The 20,030-nt window shown below is 47.0% G+C and overlaps 1 protein-coding gene across 4 annotated transcripts in view; it reads right to left on the reverse strand.

Moving 5' to 3' along the window:
• Positions 1–8,198: 8,198 nt before the first annotated feature.
• The window catches only part of chd1 (chromodomain helicase DNA binding protein 1), a 52,393-nt gene continuing 40,561 nt past the window's right edge, over positions 8,199–20,030 (reverse strand). For 2 of the 4 annotated variants that reach the window (XM_038275962.1, XM_038275959.1), the window contains exons 23-36: positions 13,186–13,343; positions 13,068–13,109; positions 12,857–12,990; positions 11,958–12,096; positions 11,603–11,753; positions 11,344–11,466; positions 11,126–11,269; positions 10,854–11,054; positions 10,659–10,778; positions 9,850–10,028; positions 9,683–9,782; positions 9,503–9,548; positions 9,218–9,428; positions 8,199–9,141 (exon numbers count right to left, since the gene is read on the reverse strand). In XM_038275962.1, the coding sequence (XP_038131890.1) occupies positions 8,904–9,141; positions 9,218–9,428; positions 9,503–9,548; positions 9,683–9,782; positions 9,850–10,028; positions 10,659–10,778; positions 10,854–11,054; positions 11,126–11,269; positions 11,344–11,466; positions 11,603–11,753; positions 11,958–12,096; positions 12,857–12,990; positions 13,068–13,109; positions 13,186–13,343 (1,986 nt within the window). In that variant the 3' untranslated portion in view covers positions 8,199–8,903. The remainder of the gene's footprint in view (positions 9,142–9,217; positions 9,429–9,502; positions 9,549–9,682; positions 9,783–9,849; positions 10,029–10,658; positions 10,779–10,853; positions 11,055–11,125; positions 11,270–11,343; positions 11,467–11,602; positions 11,754–11,957; positions 12,097–12,856; positions 12,991–13,067; positions 13,110–13,185; positions 13,344–20,030) is intronic. The other 2 variants (XM_038275961.1, XM_038275960.1) reach the window with 2 other exon arrangements.

Genomic DNA, 20,030 nt, shown 5'->3' on the forward strand with positions numbered 1-20,030 from the left:
TTTTAAACCCTTCATAAATAAAGCACTAAAGGCAGGCATCTGTCTAGATCGAAAGTTACTACCGTAACTACGGTTCTATGAATCCCGGATGACCGCCAGAGGCGGTGCTTCAAGCACTGAATGATCATTCTTGCGCATGCGCAGGTCAAGTACTAATGACAACAAAGTCACCTGTGACCTGCCGGGGACCCACTTGACTCTATACAGTCACGTGGCACCCGGCAATCAATCCCTCAATCTTCTCACGAAAGCAGAGATTCCGAGGGACCAAACACTCTGGCGGTCATCCGGGATTCATAGAACCGTAGTTACGGTAGTAACTTTTGTTCTGTTTCATCCCTACTGATCGCCAGAGGCGGTGCTTCAAGCACTGGATGACTCATATCAACAAGGTCACGAGGAATCAGCAACATTCAAGGAACAACGACTACACCACCCACCTAATGTGATGTAGAGGCATGCTGCTCCAGGATTCCTTGAAGCGGATGGGACGCAGCCACATTCACCCTGTAGAACCGAGTAAAGGTACAAGGTGATTTCCAGGAGGCCGCACGGCATATAACATCCACTGGCACCCCAGTCATGGCAGCAAACGACGTCAACATGCCCCTTGTAGAGTGGCACTTCTCTCCTGCCGGCAGTGGCCGGTCCTGCAAGGCATAAGCCTTGGAGATCAAATCCACAACCCAGTGTGCAAGTCGCTGCTTAGAAAGTGCCTGACCTTTCCGTGAGCCAGCGTAGCAAACAAAAAGGCTATTTGTCTTTGATATATGTCTCAAGGGCACGAACAGGACACAGTGGTTCAGAGGGGCTTCTGGAGTCAAACCGGGCAAGATGGAGCGGCTGAGGAGAGTCGGAAAAAGTAGGCTGAATGGCAGAAAGGCATAAAGGAGGGTCCAGGGCCAGTCGTGTGCCAGAGCCATCAACTCGATGACGGGATAGAAAATCTGCTGGCACGTTCTCCAGCCCTGGGATGTAGGCTGCTCTGAGGCTGGCTATGTGTGGAGCTGCCCAGGTCAGAAGCCGTGGAGTCAAGCACAACAGTTTCCTTGACCTGGTTCCCCCCTGGTGGTTGATGTGAGACCACTGTGGTGTTGTCTGACCTCACCAGCACGTGCTTCTCCCGCAAGCCTGGAAGAAAGCTCTGAAGAGCCAGAAGTACAGCCTGTAACTCCAGGACATTGATGTGTTCCCTGCTCTGCCGCTGGGACAATGTCCCCTGTGCCATTTGACTCCGCCAGGTTGCACCCCAGCCCGTGGAGGATGCATCCGTAAACACAACTTCCCGACAACACGGGAGGGAACCGAGCGGGACCCCTGTGGTCATAAACAACCTCACCCTCCATTGGGACAGAGACTGAAGACACTGAGGCCCCACCCGAAGTCTTCGGAGACGATGAGTGTTCCGTGTGGGATCCAGATTCAAGCTATTCAACCACATCTGGAGGGGCCGCAATGACAGCAGCCCCAAGGGCACCACGGCAGACGCAGCTGTAAGCATGCCCAAGAGTCGAAGATACCGCACAAGAGGCAGTGCCATGCTGCGCCTGAATTCCGGGAGCATGCTCAATATACTGTCCACCCGCTGGGGTGACGGGCAAGCAGTCATTGAGATGGAATCCATGGCAATGCCCAGGAAGACAGTCTCCTGTGAGGGAGTCAGACTGCTTTTCTCCATGTTCACCTGGAAGTCCAAGCATCCCACATGATGGAGCACTAACCGAGTATTTTTTTATTGATCATTTATTTCGAACACTTAATAAAAAGCAAATATAAATAAATTAATGAAGTCATACAAAACAAAACAAAAAAAGAAGAAAAAGAAAAAAAAACATATGTACATCCCATCATGTTCGAAAAGGAGTAGGAAGAAGTAATAAAACTTATTAAATCCTACCCCTGTTCTATATTAACATCTACTTATGTTTAAGCATACATACATATCTATATAAACACATACACACATACATGCATATACATACACACCCCAATTACTATAGACAGTATACACATATCTCTATCTACATATACGTACACATATATCCATACATATCCATAAACCAAAAACCCTTTTCTCTCACACTTTTTTTTTATTTTTTATTATTTCATCTCTCTTGACTTCTTATCGATTTTAATTCATAGTGGCAGAGCAAGTTCTATTCCCCCTCAAGCCCCCTCCTCCCTGTATCTTGTAAAAATCATTTGTTTATATTTGTTGTTAAACTGGTTGATGTTTGGACATTGCTTCAAATCAATGCTCAGTCTGTTCCATAGCCTCACTCCACTATTTGTTATACAAAATCTTTTCCTTGCAGTTCTGTATCTTTGAATCTTAAAATTAGTTATCTCCCTTAAATCATACCCCCCCCCCTCTCTCTCATAAAACAAATTTGTCAAGTGACTTGCTTTATTTCTAGCTTTAAATAGAAATTGTGCTGTTTGGAATTCTATCATATCATAAAGCTTCATGATTTTAGACATTATAAATAGTGTGTTGGTGTGTTCTCGATATCCAACTTTATGAATTATTCTCATGGCTATCTCGAACTGCCTGGTCCCACGTCGCGGCACAAATGAGTCAGTCGTCCAGATATGGGAGGATCCTTAATCCCTGTGCCTGCAGAGGAGAGAGGGCCGCTGCGACACATCGGGTGAACACCCTGGGAGACAGTGAAAGTCCGAACGGGAGGACCCTGAACTGGAAATGCCTCCCCTGAAAAGCAAAACGAAGAAACCGCCAATGGGGTGGAGCAATTGGAACGTGAAAATAAGCATCCCTGAGATCTATGGAAGTGAACCAATCGCCTGGGGAAATCGCCTGCAACACTTCCTTGGTGGTCAGTATATGAAAGGGCATGGCCTTCAAGTACACATTCAGGCCTCTGAGGTCCAAGACTGGACGCAGGCCCCCGGTCTTCTTCCGAACCAGAAAATACAGGAAATAAAAGCCCCCTGGATCCAGCAGGGGGTCCACAGGCACTATAGCACCCTTGGCCAGCAAGGTGCAGATTTCTTGGTTCAGTGCCTATGCCTTCACCGGGTCGCGGATCACAGTCATCCTGACCCGGCCAGGGACAGGTGGCCGGCGGCGGAATTGAAGACGGTACCCACGGGACAGGGTGGACAACACCAACAAGTCCGGGGTGTGGGCAGCCCAGAAGCTGAGCTGTCCCGGGGTAAAATAACCGACCGCCGGCCCTAAGGCATCATCTGCGGGCCCCCTGGCCCTTCGAAGGCCCGGGAGGATACCGGCCAGACTGCGCGGCTCGAAAGGGATCAAAGGACCTTGTCCCAGCCTGGTCTCGAGCTCTGTTTCTCCGATCTGGAGCAGGTCTCTGGACCGATCTCTGACCTGGTACCAGACCCTGGGGCTCAGTGGAAGAAGGAGAAGGCCCTGAAGACCTCCGTGAAGGACCCACAGCTGCCCAGGTGCTGACTGGCTGGCGATCACATCTGTGAAGCCCTGCCAGCTGTTGCCTCGTTCTAGAGGCCTGAGCTGTACGGTCCAAGGCGTCCAGTGCAACAGAACCAAAAAGCTCCCCCAGGACCACAGGCAGGGCCCGGAGGGTCCTCCTACAAGGCTCAGTAAGTGGTGACTGCGCCAACCAGACCTGGCGGTGAGCGTGAACCAGTGTGGAGAGTGTGCGTCCAAGTTCCCTCGTCATAAGAGCAAAGGCCTGCAAAGATGCATCAACCAGGCCTTGCGTGGCATGATCCACTTGAACAGATTCCAAGGAGGAAGACAGGGCCAGCATAAGATGGGAGAGAGAGTTTCCAATCCGGCCCATGCGGGCCCTAGAGTCATAGGCCTTGCAGAGAAGGTCGTCGGTAATACGGCACTGAGGACGCGAACAACGAACATTTGGCCGCAAAGCCTCATCAGGTGGGATAATAAGAGAGGCAATGCCCGGTTCCACCGCTGGCATCTGCCCCAAGCCAACCTTGGGTGCCTCCTGCATAGCTGCCAGGACCCTGCCATCCTTTGTCAGACGTGAAAGCGTCTTGGTGTCTGACCAGCAAGCATGAAGTTCCCGCACATACTCCGCAGAGGGAGGAACCACAAAGGCAGTCTCTGACCTACTGTGCTTAAAGAAGGCGCTGAAAGCCGTAGGCTGGGCCTGAGGAACACTAATCTGTAAACGGGCAAGAGCCGTTCGAATAGCGGATGTCACAGACTCCACCGTATCCTCCTGGGAGGCAATGGAGTCCGACCCAGAGGCCCAGCTCCGGAAGGTCCTCACAGAAATGGGTGCCAGAGGCCGCCACAGAAACAGCATCGTCGTCAATGACTGACATTTCATGCTGCTCGGGAGGGAGAGCGGCGCTGCAATCATCAGCAGTCTGAAAGGACTGGAGGAGGGCTTTCATTTGGGCCAGCTCAGTAGTGAGATGATCCACTCTCGTGGACAACCTCCCTGCATCGGTCCGTCTGGCACGCTTTGTCGGTACCGAAGGTGCAGCCACAGTAGATCGTTCGCACATCGCTTTCGCCATCGGCAAATGAGTACGCGGCGCAGCGCCTGCCCAGTCGGTAGGCTGCTCCAGTGCAGCCAACCGATCCAGTCTGACTGACCGGGGCATGACACGACAGTTGGGGCAAGCGTTATCTGACAGCGCCTCCCGAAGATGTTCCACACCGAGACAGGAGGGACACAAGTCATGCCCGTCGTCAGGCTGAAGTGGAGCCAGACAGGTTGAGCAGCATAAATTATCCAGCATCATACTGCTGAAAGGCGTGATTAGCCCGCCACCAACAACAAGTCAACACAAGCAGAATACGCTACTGGCGACTCCGTTGTAGGAAAATCCCCGTAGAGGTTCCAAACTCAGCATGAGCAGAAACGCCACTAGCAAATCGATTATCAACCAAAGATGAACTCAGCACGAGCAGAGACGCCACTGGTGAGTTTAGGCAAACAAACCATAGAAGAACCCAACGCGAGCAGAAACGCTACCGTGAGTCAAAAGAGCAACAAAAATTAACGTGGCAAATCAAAGCGAACAGTAAACTACTGCTGAGAAAAGAACGAAAACTTACCAGTCACCGCAGATCTGGTAAGGTGAAAGCAGCTTGTGCAGCCCCTGGAGGGCGAGACTTACCCACAGCTCCGACCAAACCCGGTCACGGGGCTACCAGCAACAAGCAGCCAGGAAAATAGTGGTATACACAGAAGCAACCAGCTTCACACGACCACACACCTGTACTCAACACACCTGCGCGCGAGAAGAACAAAAGGGATTGATTGCCGGGTCCCCGGCAGGTCACAGGTGACTTTGTTGTCATTAGTACTCGACCTGCGCATGCGCAAGAATGATCATTCAGTGCTTGAAGCACCACCTCTGGCGGTCAGTAGGGATGAAATAGAACTATAAATATCAGAGTGCTGTGGTTCTATTGTGTTCTCAACAATAGGAAAGCATTCAATAAATAGATGTTTGAGCTCATTTCAGAAAATATAAACCCTATTGACAGTGTTCAGGTTGAGTAGCTGTAGGTCCATCAGCCCCCACCCTTAGAGCGCCCCCACCCTTATTGCGCCGCCCCCTTAGGGCTCCCCCACCCTTAGAGCTCCCCCACCCCCTTTTATCACAAGGTGACACCCTTGTGTCCATGTGACTGTGGGCAGGAGAGAAAGATGCTGAGTTTCTTCCTGAACTGAACCAGTTGAAAGGTTGGTTCTGTCCAGACCTCCATATAGCAGATCCTCCTTCCGCTTAGTCTGGGATCTTCTTCATCTCTGATATTGTTCTGCTATAAAAATAAACTTTAACAGAACCAAGCAAGATGCACAGAGAACAGCTGATTACATTGAACAAAATGAAATAAACATTTAAATGCATAGCATATGGAGAATGTGAGGGTTCCTGTGTCCCTGGAATGGATCTGGACTGAGATCTCTGATGTTTCTCTAGGAGCCTGTTTTCCAGTGTGGGGGGGTTATGTCCCCCAGGGCTCCAATGACCACAGCCCCTACTGTTACCTTCTCCTTCCAGCCTGTCTCTGGTTCCTCCCTGACCCCCAGTGTTTCTCCTGATGGTTCCATCTCTACGCCGCTCCTCTGATGCTGATCAATGTTCTCACTGAGCATGGTGTCCAGCCAGTTAGCCATTGGCTAAGAGCTAAGCTGCTGTGGGACGCAGGACTAAATGGTTGTGTCCAACCAACCGGACGTTGTGATAATTGATCAGCAGTAGAGGACGGCTGTAGGGAGGGATGAGTCCATCCCAGAAACACTCTACTCTAATTCAGCCTCGGTTTTGAAGAACTCTTTGTCAATGACTTTGCTAAACTGAAGCAGGAAATATCAGTTCATTAACAGGATGTTAAATTAGGGAAGGAGTTTGAGTCACTTTGGTTCCTGGGTTTGAAAGCGTGATTGTTGGTAGATTCAGAAGCAACACCTTCAGTGGTTCAGGTTAAAACTCTCCAAGGCTTAGCAGGAACGGACATTATTTGGCGTCTTGACTGGCGGTGAAGGACATCGTCACTGAAGCTACTGCGTGTGTTAAAACGGATGGTTTTTCTTCAGACTTAGATTCCTGCTGCCAGAACTGTGAACCTGGGAAGACTTCCTGTGTTGGAGGCTCCAGTTCTCCCCCAGAGCGGGAGGTTTCCCTGCAGTTACTGCTGCACAGTTGGATCCAAGGGGGTCAAGATAAACAACTGGTCAGAGAGGTTGGACCGACTCTGGATCCTCCTTCTGTGCTGAATGAGGCGTCTGATCCAGCTGTGCTGAAGATCTCATTCACACAACAGCAGCTGCAGGACACTGCCCCCCCCCCCCGGGAAACAGGCCGACATCAGACACTCTGTGTCAGAATGGGAAAAAACATCTGGTGGATGTAAGAGACTCTCTGTTTGCTGAGAAGTAGACCTCCTCCCCCCATAGATCATTAGTCGCCCCCCCCCCCCCCGCCCTCTCTGTCACATTTGAACTCTAGAATAATACTGGACCCTACAATACCAGTCCCCCCCCCCCATATGCACAATTACTGAATGGTCTCTTCCAGAACCTTTAAAAGATGCTACAGTTTTTGAGGAACACCTAAAAGCATTATATCAACCCCCCCCCCCCCCCCCCCCCCATGTGAGCATGAATGATTAGTGATGGTGAGATCCAACCCGCTGCTTTGCCTGAAGGTTCATTACTTTGATGCTCCAGTCGCTGTTCACTAGTGACATCTGCTGTTGCACAGACGCTACAGCAGCCTTCATATTTCAAAAATCAGAAAACCGTGATATGTGCAATACTGTCAAAATAAAGTATTTTTTATACATGTGTCATTACTTTTTAGTTCTTAAAATGATTTAAACAAAAACTAATCCTTCCGTCTTTGGTTTAGTTGTGATGGACTGGAACTTTATATTCCTGGAAACTTTATTCTGTGTTTTTTAGAAAACTGAAAACCAAAAACATCTTTAGGTCTCTGTGTGTCCCTGCAACGGACCGACCGTCCATCCAGGATGACCCCGCCCCTCACCCACTGACTGCTGGGAAAGGCTCCATTCCCCCTGTCACCTCATTCAGGGAATAAGCGGTTCTGATAATGGATCAATGATGGGATCACTGCTGCCACCTTCAGGCTAAGATGAGAACTGCTTGCTCCAGAAGAACAAACCATCTCCTTGTCGGGGGGCACAGGGGGAACCAAAGCCCCCTGCCCATCGCTACCTGAGGCAGTGAACCGCTTCAGCAAAGGGATCATTTCCTGGAGCTTGGTGAGCTCAAGAAACCCCCTGCTGGACAAAAGCAGAATCACAGAAATATCAGCATCTATTTTTATTTCTTTGCATCTTTCAGGGCCTCTAGAAAAACCACCCATCTATTTTCTGACACGCTTTATCCTGAGGGGGTCGCGAGTGGTGAACATCTTCCCTTAATGTGCTGAAAGCAGTGAGATGATGCCCTGATCCCCCTGCAGCAGCGAGGGACGGGGCCAGGGACGGGGCGCAGCAGCGAGGGAAGGGGCCAGGGACGGGGCGCAGCAGCGAGGGACGGGGCCAGGGACGGGGCGCAGCAGCGAGGGAAGGGGCCGCGGCGCAGCAGCGAGGGACGGGGCCAGGGAACGTTTCCTCCTCTGCTTGAGAGATGATGGAAATGCTGACTTCAGGTCAACATGGCCGACGAGGCTTTAGACGATTGTTCCTGATCGACAGAGTCGGATGACAGAAAAGAAGAGTTTATCAAAGGAAGGGATGATGTGAGTACGCTGACCATTTTAATGATTTATTAACAACTATATAAAACAGCCCATAAAAAGCCATGCACTTTCAGTGTAAATTCCTTTGGAAATATAGAAGAAACGTAGTTTATCAACAGTGACTTCCTTCAGTTGGTGGCTGGCTGCATAGACACCTCCACATTATTGCCTACAATTAAAAAGCCCATCCGGCTAAACAACAACGTCTGATTCACCTTTATTTCACCACTAGAGGTTTGCAGTAGTGAAAAACATGAAGCTTTCATTAAAAATACATTCTGAGATTAATTCATGAGACAAAAGGAAACGATGCCTGAGTTCAGAGTGGAGTCATCATAAGAAGCCTGAGGAAACGGTCCACTGATTCACTATTTTACACAACATAAAAAAATAATATGTACAAAAGCATTATTTGAAGTAAAAAAATCCAGGTTCCATTTTCTATTTATCTTATCAAACAATTTACAAAACTGCTGGTGGGAAACAGAAAGGTTGGATATGAGGTACTGCAGGAGAGCCTGAGTCCAGACCGTCACAGTAAGCCTGAACACAGAGCAGCACTAAGGGGAGATCCAGTGTGGGACCCGGAGGCGGCGCCACGGCTCGGCCGGTCCCGTCCGCCCGCCCGCCGCCAACGCACCCGGAGTTCATGGCGGCGGCCCTGGCAGCTGAGGCTGATGGGAGGAGCGGAGCAGCTCCTGCTATGTCTTCCTGCTGCTCCACATCTGCTCCGGCGTGCTCTTATGGTCTGAGGAGTAGTCGAAGGGAGAGTCACAGGGAGAGCGTTCGTCTCGAGGAGAGCGAACGGCGGCGGCGCCTCGCTGATCGCTCAGCCAGTCTGAGTGGTAGTGGTAGGCAGAGCGATAGTCTTCCTTCCCGTCTGGCCGGTGTTCCCTGCTGCTCCGCTGCTCTTCCAGCTTCCTGTGTTTACCGTCGTATCTGAAACGGCAGAGCGTCGGCTTGTTAACCAGGAAGTGATGTCATCCTGTGATGGCAGCAGCCTGTCAATCCCCACCTGTCGCCTCTGTAGTGGTCACGGTGGTCCTTCCCGTTGCTGAAGGAGGAGTAGGCTCTCTTCCTGGATTCTCCGCCGCCCTTCCTGTGGGACTCTCTGCCGCCGTCATGGTGGTGGTGATGGTGGCGTCCGGACGGCGGATGGCGCTCAGAGCTGTAGCTGTCTCTGCTGCTGTCGTCCTGGTGGACGCTGTCCTTCAGCCGTTCAACATCTGAGCCAGAGAACAACCAGGGTGAGCAGGTGGCCGGCCTTGTAGCTCCGCCCCCTCCACAGACTCACACTTACCTGCATGCTTGTAGCTTTGAGCGCTTCTAGTGTTCTGCTCCACGGCCTGAAGAAAGATAGAGATTACAGGAAGTGGACAACCTAACCTCCATCCAGCAAACCTTCAACCTTAACAGGACAGGACCCACGGTCGCCGGGGCAACCGAGGCTAAAGGCAAGGACAGCGTCTCCTGGACGTACCTGGACGTTCTCGTGTCTCTTCTTGATGGCGTGTTTGTAGAGTTTGTGGAGTTTTCTTGCATCAAACTCTGTGAACTTGGAGACAAAGATCCAGAGGTTCCTGCAGAACAAAGCTGAGCTTAGAATCCAGAACCAGGATGGAAACCAACCAAACCAGTCAAACCTACTTTCTCCACTGCTTGATGTGGTCGGGGTGAGAGTACTCCTTCAGACATTGGGTGATGTGGTCTCCAATCTTTATCAGGCACTGCCTGGTGTGCTCCAGCTGCTCGCGCTCCGACAGGCCTTTCTCCGGTCGGTCCAGCTGCTTCAAGGCCGCTTTTACCGGCCGCATCCTCTCCTTACACTGGAACACACACAGAGGCCGCAGCTGCTGTTAAGAGGCTGTTAGCCACGGCGTCTGCTAGCCGCGGCGTCTGCTAGCCACGGCGTCTGCTAGATGCAGGGTCTGCTAACCGTGGCGTCTGCTAGCCGCGGCGTCTGCTAACCACGGCGTCTGCTAGATGCAGGGTCTGCTAGCCACGGCGTCTGCTAGCCACGGCGTCTGCTAGCCACGGCGTCTGCTAGCCACGGCGTCTGCTAGCCACGGCGTCTGCTAACCGCGGCGTCTGCTAGCCACGGCGTCTGCTAGCCGTTCAGTCCTTCATCTACAACCATGCAGGAACATTTAAAGGCCGTCTGTGAAGCGGGCCTCAAACCGTCAGATAATAATGGCGTCGATAATTGATCTGATTCATCTTTTATCAAACTCCAGAAAACTAAATGTAGATTGGTTTGATATCTGACAGCCAGAGCTATGAAAATAATGAAGTCATAGAATAAAAGAGAGGAATGCTGTAATATTTGTTCTGGAGCAGTTTAGTGTGTGGATCTGAAGGAGGTCTGCGCCGTCTGTTTAAGGCAGCGACCTCAGACGGCGTCTGTCAGCGGTCAGAGGGAACCAACCCGTCCTGGAGCAGGACCAGGATAAACGTACCACGCTGAAGGTCCTCTGGTCCAGCTCCTCGGCCTCCTCGCACACAGACAGGCTCTCCGCAGCGCTGGGAGCGCTGGACGCCTTCTTGGTCCGATCTCGTACCTCAGTCTTTACTTCGATCTGATGGAGACAGAAAACCTGGTTTTATTTCACCGACTCTGGTTCTTCATTCAGTCCTTGAAGATCTTTCCTCACCTTCTCTTCGTCGTCCTCCTGTTTCTGAACGGGATCAAAAAGCTTCATTTCTCTCCTGTCCTTCAGGTCACAGCCGTCAGCCTTCTCCTTCTTCTCCTCCCTCTCTTTGTCATCCTTCTCTTCTGATGAGGAAGCGTCGTGCTGATGCTCCTCCTCCTCCTCTCCCTGACTGCGTTTGCTCGCAGCCTTTCCTGCCATCTTCTAAAGCGGGAATTCATGTTACATTGGAACACGCTCCGTGGAAGGCCGGACTGATAGGGAGCAGATTTTACCTTTTCCAGGTCAAACTCGTTCTCATCCTCGGACCTCTTGTCTGACGTCAGGTCTGAAGACGGGCTCTTCATGGCTTCCTCGCCCTTTCCTGATTTCTGAGCTTTGCTGAGTTTCCTCCTGGGTTTCCTCTTGCGTGAGTTAGCCTGAAACCACAGAGACATCTGAGATGAGCAGGCAGCCAGGCTGAGGATGAAAATGAGGATGAGGAGGGCCGCACCGCTCCAGCCTGCTTCTGGGCCTCCTTCTTGGCCAGGTCCTTGCTCAGTAGCTTGATGAGGTAGTCGGCTCTGGCTTGGAGCTGTTTGGCCTGCGGCTTCTTGTCAGGATCATCTGGTAACAGCTGGATTAGGAGGGATTATAAAGGAGGCATTAGTCACATTTTCTTCTTTTTCAATACACAATCTGTTCATTCACACTCTGCTGGGAGCAGACCGCTGCTCTGGAGGCCCCCCCCCCTCCAGGAGTCATGGACCCACCTTGTGTGTGAGGTTGAGGTCGGGGTCCATCTTGATCATCTCCCAGCTGCCGTAACCGTATTCATAGATCCCAATCAGCAGACTGGAGTCGTCCTCCTTCCCCCAGTCGATGTCAAAGTGCGCCGCCTTGGAGTGACACGGGATCATGTACCTGCAGTAGCAACAAGCTAACTGTTAGCTCCAGGCATCAAAGTCTGACCTGCCGTTATTTAATAAATCGAGGATATGATAACCTCATCATAATAAATAATCAAAACAGCTTTCATCTCAGCCCTAACTTTCAATCATGTTTCACAGGTCTGGCTCCGCCCACTTAGGGGGCGGGGCCAAGCCTTGCTTTCAGAGTCAGGCTTACTTCTTTCTCTCCTCAGGGTCGGCGGGGATGGCCTTATGAAGAGGAGCCAGTTCCTCTTCATGGGAGATGACCAGCTTGGCGTTCACCTGGACCCCAGAGATCCGGAACGTCGGACCTTTAACTTTTCCTCGTCTTCCTGCTGATCGTCACACACAAAGGAAAAGAACAACGTGAGAAGTTCTAGAAACAACCAACGGCTTCAGGTTATAGAAAAACTGCTACTGGATGTTGTCCAGAGTCAACTGAACCGGAAAAGCCGGCTGGAACAGCCGGAGCCCAGAGTGGACCGGAACCGCCGGCGCTCAGACTCGACGGTATCGCTGGAGCTGTGGGACTGCATGTTGTCGGGATATAGTTGCAGCTATGCAGCCATCTAGCAGCAACATCCCGAGTCAGAGAGACGCTAACAGACACATTGGCACATTTCGCCACATGACTGCGTCCCCGGGTTCACCACCATCACATGGTGAAGTTCGTTTCCTGATCCAGAAGGTTCTGGAACAGCTTCTTCCCCACCGCCATCACACTGATGAATTGTTGTATAAAATGGGTTATTTTATTTATTAAAAAAAAATATGTTTACAACTGTAAACATACAGTCATATGTTTATATTACTATTTTTCATGTATTTATTACTGTTTTCAAGGCTGCACTTAAAAAAATGAAACTGTCCAGAGCTGTTTTAAACAAAATGTCTTTTTGTTGACACTTGTGTATAGAAAATGACTAAATAAATGTGTAATTGGACCAATAAACACTAATAAAAGCAACTAACCCGATGAGTGGCGGTTAAATGAAGAGCAGGAACACAGACGCTGGTAGAACTGGGTCGACAGAACCTTTAACTGGTTGACTGATCTACAGCTCCTCCATCTTTAGGAGGAGACTGGAGGATTACCTGACGCCTTTTCTGGACCACAGGGGTTTTCACGTAGTGTCCTCAGACATCCGTTATGGACAGTCTCTGCCAGGCGTTTCAGGTCATGTTCCGATTTATCCACCAGCTCAGCATCGCGGGCGATGGCGTCCAGCCTGAGAGAGACAGCAGGAACAGGCGTTAACATCTGCTCAGCCGGAGGGGTCGCAGGTCATCAGCTGCTGCAGCTCACCTTTCCAGAGGGCCTCCAAACTTCTTGTAACTCTTCACAAACCTGCAGGATCCAAAGATACGTGGAAGTCAAAGCGGCATCAGGTGAGAGCAGCAGAAGCCCTGAAGCAGAGACTCACCTGCGGATCTCTGCGTCTGTAAAACCTTTGATGTTTTCCCGTGGAATGGTCCGGGGTCGCCCGCGTTTCTTTGGTCTCTTTCGGTCTGAGTTGGAGTCGCTGTCCGAGCCTGAATATCTCCTGTTCCTGCTCTGCCGTCTGTCAGAGTTGAAGCTTATCTGCCAAAACAGAAAGATGTTAGAGAGGAGCCCCCTCGGTCCACTCATGGACGACCCGTCTGTTTCTATAGCAACCGTTTACATCAACTCACTTCACTGAAGGAATTAATCGGCCAGTGAAGTTTTATCAACCAGTAAGACATTTTTCCATGAACACAATAGAGAGAACTGAGGAGAGTCGTGGTGAGAGTTTTCATTGACTAAATAAAAAATGATCAGGTTGTCTGGCAGATGTTTAAATGCATCAATGAGCAGTAATCTGCAAAGGAGCTGCATCATGTTTGGCCACGCCCCCCACCTGGCGTGCAGCTCTCCTCATGCTGCATGACCTCAGATGGATCAAGCTCTCGCTACTTAATAAACTAGATATGGCTGATCATCCTCTGCCAATCAAGATCTTATTTCTTCCAGCTCACCAGAGGCGATTCTAAACATTCTTTCATTTCTACCAAATCGAATCCCTCAATTAGATCCAAAGGAAATATTTAATTGAATTCTGTTTATCTCTGAATAAAGATCCAGATGAAAAAATACATAAACCTTTGAATATTTCTCTTTCATTGTTCTCGTTTCTATCTATCTGAAGATTTTTGTTCACATATTGAAATGTAGGTCTGGGTTGCCATGGCATCACAAGGTAAATATGGAGGTTCTCTCTTCCCAAAGTAGAAAGAAGAATGTTTTTGTTCTTTGAATAATGCGTTACACACAGATCAATAAAACTGCTCCAATAAGCACAGGAGACCAGGAAGGGTTTGCTTTAGGATGGAAACCTTGGAAGTCTAAAACTTTTCCTTTATTGGACAGCTTGTCTGTCTGCGATATTAACCAAGAGGATGTGTTGAACTAGATCTGCTATATTAACCAAGAGGATGTGTTGAACTAGATCTGCTATATTAACCAAGAGGATGTGTTGAACTAGATCTGCTATATTAACCAAGAGGATGTGTTGAACTAGATCTGCGATATTAACCAAGAGGATGTGTTGAACTAGATCTGCTATATTAACCTAGAGGATGTGTTGAACTAGATCTGCTATATTAACCTAGAGGATGTGTTGAACTAGATCTGCTATATTAACCAAGAGGATGTGTTGAACTAGATCTGCTATATTAACCAAGAGGATGTGTTGAACTAGATCTGCGATATTAACCAAGAGGATGTGTTGAACTAGATCTGCTATATTAACCTAGAGGATGTGTTGAACTAGATCTGCTATATTAACCTAGAGGATGTGTTGAACTAGATCTGCTATATTAACCAAGAGGATGTGTTGAACTAGATCTGCTATATTAACCAAGAGGATGTGTTGAACTAGATCTGCTATATTAACCCAGAGGATGTGTTGAACTAGATCTGCTATATTAACCTAGAGGATGTGTTGAACTAGATCTGCTATATTAACCAAGAGGATGTGTTGATCTAGATCTGCTATATTAACCAAGAGGATGTGTTGAACTAGATCTGCTATATTAACCAAGAGGATGTGTTGAACTAGATCTGCTATATTAACCAAGAGGATGTGTTGAACTAGATCTGCTATATTAACCTAGAGGATGTGTTGAACTAGATCTGCTATATTAACCAAGAGGATGTGTTGAACTAGATCTGCTATATTAACCTAGAGGATGTGTTGAACTAGATCTGCTATATTAACCTAGAGGATGTGTTGAACTAGATCTGCTATATTAACCAAGAGGATGTGTTGAACTAGATCTGCTATATTAACCAAGAGGATGTGTTGAACTAGATCTGCTATATTAACCAAGAGGATGTGTTGAACTAGATCTGCTATATTAACCAAGAGGATGTGTTGAACTAGATCTGCTATATTAACCAAGAGGATGTGTTGAACTAGATCTGCTATATTAACCTAGAGGATGTGTTGAACTAGATCTGCTATATTAACCTAGAGGATGTGTTGAACTAGATCTGCTATATTAACCTAGAGGATGTGTTGAACTAGATCTGCTATATTAACCCAGAGGATGTGTTGAACTAGATCTGCTATATTAACCAAGAGGATGTGTTGAACTAGATCTGCTATATTAACCAAGAGGATGTGTTGAACTAGATCTGCTATATTAACCAAGAGGATGTGTTGAACTAGATCTGCTATATTAACCAAGAGGATGTGTTGAACTAGATCTGCTATATTAACCAAGAGGATGTGTTGAACTAGATCTGCTATATTAACCTAGAGGATGTGTTGAACTAGATCTGCTATATTAACCTAGAGGATGTGTTGAACTAGATCTGCTATATTAACCTAGAGGATGTGTTGAACTAGATCTGCTATATTAACCTAGAGGATGTGTTGAACTAGATCTGCTATATTAACCAAGAGGATGTGTTGAACTAGATCTGCTATATTAACCAAGAGGATGTGTTGAACTAGATCTGCTATATTAACCTAGAGGATGTGTTGAACTAGATCTGCTATATTAACCTAGAGGATGTGTTGAACTAGATCTGCTATATTAACCAAGAGGATGTGTTGAACTAGATCTGCTATATTAACCTAGAGGATGTGTTGAACTAGATCTGCTATATTAACCTAGAGGATGTGTTGAACTAGATCTGCTATATTAACCAAGAGGATGTGTTGAACTAGATCTGCTATATTAACCAAGAGGATGTGTTGAACTAGATCTGCTATATTAACCAAGAGGATGTGTTGAACTAGATCTGCTATATTAACCTAGAGGATGTGTTGAACTAGATCTGCTATATTAACCTAGAGGATGTGTTGAACTAGATCTGCTATATTAACCAAGAGGATGTGTTGAACTAGATCTGCTATATTAACCTAGAGGATGTGTTGAACTAGATCTGCTATATTAACCTAGAGGATGTGTTGAACTAGATCTGCTATATTAACCCAGAGGATGTGTTGAACTAGATCTGCTATATTAACCAAGAGGATGTGTTGAACTAGATCTGCTATATTAACCAAGAGGATGTGTTGAACTAGATCTGCTATATTAACCAAGAGGATGTGTTGAACTAGATCTGCTATATTAACCAAGAGGATGTGTTGAACTAGATCTGCTATATTAACCAAGAGGATGTGTTGAACTAGATCTGCTATATTAACCCAGAGGATGTGTTGAACTAGATCTGCTATATTAACCAAGAGGATGTGTTGAACTAGATCTGCTATATTAACCAAGAGGATGTGTTGAACTAGATCTGCTATATTAACCGAGAGGATGTGTTGAACTAGATCTGCTATATTAACCTAGAGGATGTGTTGAACTAGATCTGCTATATTAACCTAGAGGATGTGTTGAACTAGATCTGCTATATTAACCAAGAGGATGTGTTGAACTAGATCTGCTATATTAACCAAGAGGATGTGTTGAACTAGATCTGCTATATTAACCAAGAGGATGTGTTGAACTAGATCTGCTATATTAACCAAGAGGATGTGTTGATCTAGATCTGCTATATTAACCAAGAGGATGTGTTGAACTAGATCTGCTATATTAACCAAGAGGATGTGTTGAACTAGATCTGCTATATTAACCAAGAGGATGTGTTGAACTAGATCTGCTATATTAACCAAGAGGATGTGTTGAACTAGATCTGCTATATTAACCAAGAGGATGTGTTGAACTAGATCTGCTATATTAACCAAGAGGATGTGTTGAACTAGATCTGCTATATTAACCAAGAGGATGTGTTGAACTAGATCTGCTATATTAACCAAGAGGATGTGTTGAACTAGATCTGCTATATTAACCAAGAGGATGTGTTGAACTAGATCTGCTATATTAACCAAGAGGATGTGTTGAACTAGATCTGCTATATTAACCAAGAGGATGTGTTGAACTAGATCTGCTATATTAACCAAGAGGATGTGTTGAACTAGATCTGCTATATTAACCAAGAGGATGTGTTGAACTAGATCTGCTATATAAACCTAGAGGATGTGTTGAACTAGATCTGCTATATTAACCATGAGGATGTGTTGAACTAGATCTGCTATATTAACCAAGAGGATGTGTTGAACTAGATCTGCTATATTAACCAAGAGGATGTGTTGAACTAGATCTGCTATATTAACCAAGAGGATGTGTTGAACTAGATCTGCTATATTAACCAAGAGGATGTGTTGAACTACATCTGCTATATTAACCAAGAGGATGTGTTGAACTAGATCTGCTATATAAACCTAGAGGATGTGTTGAACTAGATCTGCTATATTAACCAAGAGGATGTGTTGAACTAGATCTGCTACACTATATTGCCAAAAGTATTTGCTCACCCATCCAAATTATTGGAATCAGGTGTTCCAATCACTTCCATGGCCACAGGTGTATAAATTCAAGCACCTAGGCATGCAGACTGTTTTTACAAACATTTGTGAAAGAATGGGTCGCTCTCAGGAGCTCAGTGAATTCCAGCGTGGAACTGTGATAGGATGCCACCTGTGCAACAAATCCAGTCGTGAAATTTCCTCGCTCCTAAATATTCCACAGTCAACTGTCAGCTGTATTATAAGAAAATGGAAGTGTTTGGGAACGACAGCAACTCAGCCACGAAGTGGTAGGCCACGTAAACTGACGGAGCGGGGTCAGCGGATGCTGACGCGCATAGTGCGAAGAGGTCGCCAACTTTCTGCAGAGTCAATCACTACAGACCTCCAAACTTCATGTGGCCTTCAGATTAGCTCAAGAACAGTGCGCAGAGAGCTTCATGGAATGGGTTTCCATGGTCGAGCAGCTGCATCCAAGCCATACATCACCAAGTGCAATGCAAAGCGTCGGATGCGGTGGTGTAAAGCACGCCGCCACTGGACTCTAGAGCAGTGGAGACGCGTTCTCTGGAGTGACGAATCGCGCTTCTCCATCTGGCAATCTGATGGACGGGTCTGGGTTTGGCGGTTGCCAGGAGAACGGTACTTGTCTGACTGCATTGTGCCAAGTGTAAAGTTTGGTGGAGGGGGGATTATGGTGTGAGGTTGTTTTTCAGGAGCTGGGCTTGGCCCCTTAGTTCCAGTGAAAGGAACTCTGAATGCTTCAGCATACCAAGACATTTTGGACAATTCCATGCTCCCAACTTTGTGGGAACAGTTTGGAGCTGGCCCCTTCCTCTTCCAACATGACTGTGCACCAGTGCACAAAGCAAGGTCCATAAAGACATGGATGACAGAGTCTGGTGTGGATGAACTTGACTGGCCTGCACAGAGTCCTGACCTCAACCCGATAGAACACCTTTGGGATGAATTAGAGCGGAGACTGAGAGCCAGGCCTTCTCGTCCAACATCAGTGTGCGACCTCACAAATGCGCTTCTGGAAGAATGGTCAAAAATTCCCATAAACACACTCCTAAACCTTGTGGACAGCCTTCCCAGAAGAGTTGAAGCTGTTCTAGCTGCAAAGGGTGGACCGACGTCATATTGAACCCTATGGATTAGGAACGGGATGTCACTTAAGCTCATATGTGAGTCAAGGCAGGTGAGCAAATACTTTTGGCAATATAGTGTATATTAACCCAGAGGATGTGTTGAACTAGATCTGCTATATTAACCTAGAGGATGTGTTGAACTAGATCTGCTATATTAACCAAGAGGATGCGTTGAACTAGATCTGCTATATTAACCCAGAGGATGCGTTGAACTAGATCTGCTATATTAACCAAGAGGATGCGTTGAACTAGATCTGCTATATTAACCAAGAGGATGCGTTGAACTAGATCTGCTATATTAACCAAGAGGATGCGTTGAACTAGATCTGCTATATTAACCAAGAGGATGCGTTGAACTAGATCTGCTATATTAACCAAGAGGATGCGTTGAACTAGATCTGCTATATTAACCAAGAGGATGAGTTGAACTAGATCTGCTATATTAACCAAGAGGATGTGTTGAACTAGATCTGCTATATTAACCAAGAGGATGTGTTGAACTAGATCTGCTATATTAACCAAGAGGATGCGTTGAACTAGATCTGCTATATTAACCAAGAGGATGCGTTGAACTAGATCTGCTATATTAACCAAGAGGATGCGTTGAACTAGATCTGCTATATTAACCAAGAGGATGTGTTGAACTAGATCTGCTATATTAACCTAGAGGATGTGTTGAACTAGATCTGCTATATTAACCAAGAGGATGTGTTGAACTAGATCTGCTATATTAACCAAGAGGATGTGTTGAACTAGATCTGCTATATTAACCAAGAGGATGTGTTGAACTAGATCTGCTATATTAACCAAGAGGATGTGTTGAACTAGATCTGCTATATTAACCAAGAGGATGTGTTGAACTAGATCTGCTATATTAACCAAGAGGATGTGTTGAACTAGATCTGCTATATTAACCAAGAGGATGTGTTGAACTAGATCTGCTATATTAACCAAGAGGATGTGTTGAACTAGATCTGCTATATTAACCTAGAGGATGTGTTGAACTAGATCTGCTATATTAACCTAGAGGATGTGTTGAACTAGATCTGCTATATTAACCAAGAGGATGTGTTGAACTAGATCTGCTATATTAACCAAGAGGATGTGTTGAACTAGATCTGCTATATTAACCAAGAGGATGTGTTGAACTAGATCTGCTATATTAACCAAGAGGATGTGTTGAACTAGATCTGCTATATTAACCAAGAGGATGTGTTGAACTAGATCTGCTATATTAACCAAGAGGATGTGTTGAACTACAGGTGCTGGTCATAA

The sequence above is a fragment of the Cyprinodon tularosa genome, unplaced genomic scaffold, assembly GCF_016077235.1.
Source record: "Cyprinodon tularosa strain WSP-4 unplaced genomic scaffold, ASM1607723v1 ctg983, whole genome shotgun sequence".
Taxonomy (NCBI): domain Eukaryota; kingdom Metazoa; phylum Chordata; class Actinopteri; order Cyprinodontiformes; family Cyprinodontidae; genus Cyprinodon; species Cyprinodon tularosa.